Source organism: Elgaria multicarinata, chromosome 8, assembly GCF_023053635.1.
Source record: "Elgaria multicarinata webbii isolate HBS135686 ecotype San Diego chromosome 8, rElgMul1.1.pri, whole genome shotgun sequence".
NCBI lineage: Eukaryota > Metazoa > Chordata > Lepidosauria > Squamata > Anguidae > Elgaria > Elgaria multicarinata.
In genome coordinates, this window is record NC_086178.1 from 59,016,519 (window position 1) to 59,023,582 (window position 7,064).

Below are 7,064 nucleotides of genomic sequence, written 5' to 3' on the forward strand. Positions count from 1 at the left end.
AAAAATATGAAAAAAAATCGCAAACTGGCCTGACTCAATGCAGATTGAGTTGGGCTCTGCAGCGAAAAGTGGGCTGAAGTCCAGGGAGCCAAACTAAAGGAAGCTCGTTGGACTTCACCCCACAAATAGATTCCTCCAACATACCTACCCATAACACTCACCTCTCTATGCATCACCATTTACTGACCTTCTATTCTGTTACCGCCTTTCTCCTTCAGTACCCCATTGAACCCTCTCATCTCTGCAATGCAATCTCCAGTACACTCATCTTTTTCTCCTCTACATCCCTCAGGCCTCTTTGCATGTCCATCCTCCCATTTTTCTTCCTTTAGTCACTATGTTTATTTGGCTTCTGTATCCCATCCCTTCACCCATATCTCTACTTCTTCTGTTGAGAGTTCAGCAGCAATAACACAAAAGATTTTTATCCTCCCAGCAACTCATTACAGCAAAGGAGTCAGACACAGATGGGCCATGAATTCTGGCTGGCTGGCTGCTGTATAGAAAAATTGGTGCAGACTTCACAATGCACAGCTAAATCTAGAAAAAGGAGAAGCAATTCAATGTAATGATACGGTCAAGCCTCCACTGAAATCCTCCATGGGCAAGAACTAGCCAGTACTGCTCAACACAACATGGAAACCCCCCATCTTATAACTTAAGAATGTGTCTCATATTCTGCTAGGCTTTGGAGTCTGACCCAAAGCCTATTGCAATATAAGTCAGCCCTTCCCCACATTCCCTAGTACGTGAAGAGAACTGGGGGTGGGCGGGGAGACAAGTGTCACTCGCTGCCCAGAATAATAACTGTCTACTAAGCTTCAATGAACAATTACAATTCTCTCAGGATACAATCATAGGCAGATTTAGACAGAAAAACATCTGGCTGGGGCATACTGTGAGTTGTATGGCATTTTTCTGTCTAAGCTTGTATAGGATTGTGTCATCAATCACTTGTCATTTTTCTAACTATTTTTCTATCACAGCAGTTACAATGTCCAACAAGGAACACATCAGAATTGTGCCCTCTTGTAACTATCCCCATGACAGAAGGCTGCCTATAGTCAGAAAGTTGACCTTTGTGATCCACTGGTATAAAGTAGCATGATTCTAACACACACATATATTAATAGTAATACTGCTACTCCTCCATAGTAGTTATAAACTTACCAGGTTTAGGTATCTCCAGACCTCTCTCTCTGTAGAAATCATGCATTTGCTTTTTCTCTCCTGAAAATATGAAATTCAAAATGTTTGGCTTTGCTCAACATAGAAAATACAAGTTCTAGATATTTTATGAGTCTAGTTGGTTAGATTTGGAATACACATTGATAAAAGCAACCACCAGTATCATCTGGGTATTCATACATTTATGGGAATAAATCACTAAAGGTGCTCAAAAAAAACAAAGACTCTAAACAGCAGCTGTGCTCAGATATATAGGAAACTTTAATAAGATATAGGAACGTTCCAATGCACATCAGTATATGCACTCCTTCAAGGGCAAAGGCATAACTTGTTGTGATACTTCTGTATAGAATATCTCAAAAACGTATCTCTGCACAACTCTGAGGTTTTGCCTTCTCCCTCCCCACACCCATGTTGTTTGACGTCTTGTTCTGGTGGTGCCCCTTTCTCTCCGCTTTAAAATACAAAACAATTTTGGATTGCACAGCCTACCTTTAAAACATTATTTTGCAATCTTTCATTTAGCAGCTTTCATCCCACTGCCTTTGACTGCAATAATCAAACCGTTAGCACGTTTTTTCCTCTATAACTATCATCCCTATAAACTTTATAAAATGGTTATAATGGAATGTTACATGAAGAACCTTACAGAGGAACTTCTCTACAGCAGCACCCACCCTCTGGGAAACCCTTCTTTGTGCAGTTTGCAAAAAAAAACCAAAAACCTGTGGCATCTTTTAAACACTTCCTGAAAAATTACCTTTTTACCCAGGCTTTCCCTGGGCTCTAAGTAAACGAATCATGCCGTTCCAGTTTGCTACTCCTTGAATTGTTTATACTGTTGTTGTTTCCATTTTGTGCTTGTGTTCAGTTTTTAATTTTGTGTTTTTAATATTGTATTTAAATATATTTTAATATTTATTGTGAACTGCTGAGGGATATTATATTCAGCGGTACACAAATGGTACAAATGAATAATAAAATGAGGTTGAACATCTCATATTGTATTCCAAACCACATGACAGTTTTTGTGCTTCTGTGCCAACAGTCACAGAAAACAGAGAAAGCCCTAAACTCAAGAAATTGAAACAACGTGCCATGGAAATATCAACTCATACAAAAAGTGCCCTACATTGCTAATTGTATTTTCTAGTGGAGGAAGCAATCCTATATACCCTACACAGCTTCTGGGGGAACATAGAATTCATTTTCCAGGCTCCGAGCTCATTGATGGGGTCCGAGCTGGGAGCCCTCTTCCTCGCGTTTGCAAAATGAAATGCAGAGAAGGGGGAAGGAGGTGTTCCTGTAGGTGGGAATATTAGGGAAAAACTGGAGGGAGGTGAGGTGACAGGGATATGGGGCTATGAGGTATCCCCAACCTCCTTTCCTCCCTGTCCCCAAAACTTCTGCTAGATGGACAAAATCTCCTGTCTAGAGATTTTGCAAACAAGGGGCACAAGGTGCTTCCTGGTCTGCGTTGAATACACATAAGCCTCCGAGTTCAAAGGCTTATGAGTACCCAAGATGCATCTCATACGATTGTGCCCTAAGCTTATCTTTAATTTTTAGCAATAGCAGTGGCACAAAATAGATGACTTACTTTCCTCCAAGTTGATGACTATCTTATACACTATGTCTTGCAACTGTCGATCCAACCTACAGGCGTAGAATAAAAAGAGTAATTAAGGATGCAATCCTATGAATGTTTAGACCAAAAAAAGTACAACTCCCAAAATGGAGACTTATAGGGCTCTTTTCTGTCAAAATATGCAAAATATGTCCTAAATTAGTTATTGAATGTAAGCTGTGTGTTTTAGCAGTGACCTAGTGAAGGAGGGCCGAAAAATAAGAACTAGACATTAACAGCCAATTTCCAACTAAAATAATAGATTGGCAGATAAATAACTCTGTCCTTACCAGGGCAACTCTTGGAAGAGCACTGAGGTTCTAGCCAGCAAAGTCACTACTGCATAAGCAACTTCAGTAGCATCTTTGAAACATTGCATTGGTCCACCACAAGGGATAAGAAGCATCAGAAACAGTCCTCATGTGGGACTTTTTCTAGGACAAAGCAGCAAATCTTCTTCTGAATATGCAGCAGTCGTTTGTTCTTTTAACAATAAAGGAAATTAATAAATTTGTGTGGGTTGCTAGACTCCTTTTGTGGGACAGCAAAAGGTTTACCTCATTTAGGCATAGTTACAGTAGTTTGAAATATTCTTTCCATTACAATAATTAATCAACCAGTACAGTCTTAAATAAAAGTATGAATGCTATCTTAAAACCACTGTTCTTTTATACAGAAACTAAATATAGATAACCATAATTAAGATCATTACCTTATATTATAAAGGGGTTGTGTTTGATGGACCACAATGTTGCACTTTGGACATCTGTTACTGTAGTAAAAATGTCTTACAATGCAGCTTTTACAGACTGTAAAAAATAAATTACATACATTATAAAATAGTATACAATTAGTAAAGATAATGTATAATATGTTATAAATATTGGCTAGAATGCAGAGCAATTGCAAAACAAGAATGGGGGGGGGAACAGCTTTGCTTATAGAGCAAAAAAGTTGAAGTGGCTTACTAAAAAAAGGACTTAGGAGTAAGACATGCATAGGGATTTGCAATACTTCTTGATCTGATTTCATTCCCCGGTTTCAATCCAGAAGGATCCATGATTCAGTTACATAAAATAATATAATTAAATTAGGCCTGATTCTACTGCCTTCCAGCATTGTTCTGGGGTGGCATATTAAGCTCATTAAGCTGTTGCAACCGTTTTCATTGCCATTTATCCTGTCTTACTACCCCAATTACTAGCAAGTAGGTGGTCTGTTGTCTGGGTGTGCACTCCTTATTCCCTACCCTGCCAGACTGCAGTTCTTTCGTGTCCAAGGGCAGAAAGGGAGGAGTCTAGAACAGCTGCACCTAATGCAAGCTGCTAAGTAATGGCCACTAGATATTGGCACCTGCAATTCAGTGGTAGAGTACATGCTTTGTATCTTTGTAATCTTCCAGGTCAATTCCTGGCATTTCCAGTTGTTATTGTTTTAAAGAATCAGGTATCCAGTGATGTGAAAGCCCTCTTCCTGGGAGCAAAGAGAGCTGCTGCAAGTCAGAGTAGATAAAACGTAAAGCAACCTCCTATGTTCTTATCCGACAAGTACCTTATATTTATATCATGCTCGGTCAATTCAGAGTATGAAGTCTCTGGATTAACTGAGCATGATATAAATACAATGTACTTGGTCTTTCACTTTTGTTTGGTCAACAGCGAAGCACCTTCCACCTATGGTACTTCAGACTCCAGCACCCACAACTGACTTGAGAGATTTGGGTTGGAGTACACACTTCAGGTCCAGATTTCTATAATGCCATTCCGCAACCACAACCTAGCCACAGCACAAGGGTTGTGAAGCAGCAAAAGCTGAGAGAAGGATAGTTATTTAAGTAGAAAAAAATGTGTTAAGTGCTATGTAGAAGGCTGGACATAAAAAGCAGGTACAAGAATTTGAGAAACAAACAAACGTGTTCATGAGGAATGAATGAATCCTTCAAGAATAATATAGGATAATCAAAAAATCTCCCTCAGTACTCATAGTAGTTGAGGTTTCCCAGGATTTCTCTTAGGAGATATCCACTACAATTAGTACAGCATGTATTTTTGCAATGTTAATATCACTAAAATGTACTTTTGACTGAACTTTCTGCATATGAAATTAAACTTGTTTTGAACAAGAAATCCAACACAAGTACTTACATGTATGAAGACATTCTGTGATGGTTGTGGCATCTATGAAGTACCCCTTGCAAATAGAACATACTATATATGGTGTTAGCTCAGAGAGGTTAATCATGCGCTACAAATGCAAACAAAAAACAAAAAACACTTGTTAGATTTTTTAAAGGTTTGCTTGCTACTAACATTGAAGATATATAAAGAGGGTAAAGTACTGCAGTTATTATATTTAAAGATATGTTATTTGTCACAATAAGCTTTCCCTGCAACAATGAACCTCAAAACCACTTTGAAAAACAAAAGGTATAAACAAAGACTCTTTTTGGCTATCTCAGTGACTGAGTGATGCAAGAGAGGGCATTACCTCAGGAACCAGGGAGACAATTGCGAGTTATCAGCCACGTGCTGTTTAAGGGAGATACTCCCCAAACCCAAGCGAACAGAATGCAATGGGAAGTACTGCTCTGGAAAGAGAGGATCACCTCTTGTATACAAGGTATACTGACAAACACATCATTCAATGCCTCCGCAGAACAGGCCTTGCTGAGAGCTATCATCTTGAGGCCTCCTACTCTATTTGAACCATGCTGCAAGCTGTGAACTACTGATTTTGTATTGATGTTATTTTCTTGTCTATTTTATTTTGTTCTGTACCACCCTGGGAACCACTTGATTGAGAGACACAGTATACATATATACAATAAATAAACTGTAAGAGATGTGGAGAGCTGTCAGTGACACACAAGAAGTGTCATATTGTGAGGAAATACAGAAAGGACATGCAAGCTTGCAGGGGAGACAACACAACACACACACACACCCCATTACCCAAGGAACTCAAAATACACTCACATCAACTTTGTCTGGAAGGATAGGTGATAGCAACCTGCCCAAAAGGAACCCAGGAAAAGACAAGCTGGGTGGGGATGTGGATCTGCATTCCTTACATTCAAATCTAGCTCTCTACTCATTGCACCACAGTGGCTTGCTGAGAAGTGCTATTTATTTCATTTTTATCCCACCCTGAGCTTTAGGGGAATCCATGTTTCCCTGGCCCCACTTTTACCTTCACAACGAACTTGTGAGATCATTCAGGTGGAAAGATAGCAATTGGATCAAAGTCACTTAGGGCAGAGTCCTAGGCAAGTTTATTCAGAAAAAAGTACAATCCCACGCTGGCTAGGCAATGCTGGGAGTTCAAAGACTTTTTTTCTATCTAAACACGCACAGAAATGCATCCTTATGCTGCAATCCTGTAAACCCTTACCTGGGAGTATATCTCATTGAATTACTCCTAGGGTCTCACTTCTGAGTAGACCGGCATAGGAATTCACTGTTAGTAGTGTATAACAGTGCAGTCCTAAACCTTTCTACTCAGAGGTAAGCCCCACTGAGTTCAATGGGACTCACTCCCAGATAAATGAGTATAGTATTACAGCCTAAGTGAAGTATACGGTGGAGTGAGGATTTGAACCTGGGTCTTTCTATTCTAGTCCAATACTCTAACCACTACACCATGGGTGCTGGCTCCTTTACTTCAGTGTTCCGCTCTCAAACTCCCCTGAAGGACAACGTTGCGGGGGCAACGATGGCTCCAATTTTACCTCCTCATCCTCATCCGAGTCCATTTCGCCATCCTCTATCCCAAAACCTCCGAAGGGGTCCGTGGGGGCCCCTTCTAGAGCTTCTTCTTCTTCCTCCTCCTCCTCCTCTTCTTCTTCCTCCTCCTCTTCGTCCTCCATCTCTTCGTTTCCCTCACCGCTGGACTCAGATCGGTTTCCCCTCTCCAAGCGGGAGCCCGCCCCGGAGCAGCCAGGGGCTTCCAGAACTGTTGTTCCTATTTCATCCTCCTCCTGTTCCAGCCCCTCATCACACCCCTCAATCTCGAACCCTTCGCGCGTGGCCATGCCTCGGAGGACAACACACGCGTGACCAACAAGAAACAACTGAACAAGCGCTTGGAAAAATGCGCTTTCCACCAAGAGCTATTCTCGCTTCCTTCCTATCCCCCCACCCTAATCTCTATGATCCGCCCCACCAAACAGCATAAACGTGACTATGAACTCGATGCGCGTGCGCCAAAGCAGTTGGCGCGCACACTGCTAGGGCACCTGTATAATTTATAT

The 7,064-nt window shown here is 40.8% G+C and overlaps 1 protein-coding gene across 1 annotated transcript in view; it reads right to left on the reverse strand.

Annotated features, from left to right (window-relative positions):
- Positions 1–6,939, reverse strand: part of PCGF6 (polycomb group ring finger 6) — a 28,482-nt gene extending 21,543 nt beyond the window's left edge. The window contains exons 1-5 of the mRNA XM_063132591.1: positions 6,543–6,939; positions 4,960–5,059; positions 3,528–3,624; positions 2,789–2,844; positions 1,171–1,230 (exon numbers count right to left, since the gene is read on the reverse strand). Coding sequence (XP_062988661.1) covers positions 1,171–1,230; positions 2,789–2,844; positions 3,528–3,624; positions 4,960–5,059; positions 6,543–6,845 — 616 coding nt within the window. The 5' untranslated portion in view covers positions 6,846–6,939. The remainder of the gene's footprint in view (positions 1–1,170; positions 1,231–2,788; positions 2,845–3,527; positions 3,625–4,959; positions 5,060–6,542) is intronic.
- Between the last annotated feature and the right edge of the window lie 125 nt (positions 6,940–7,064).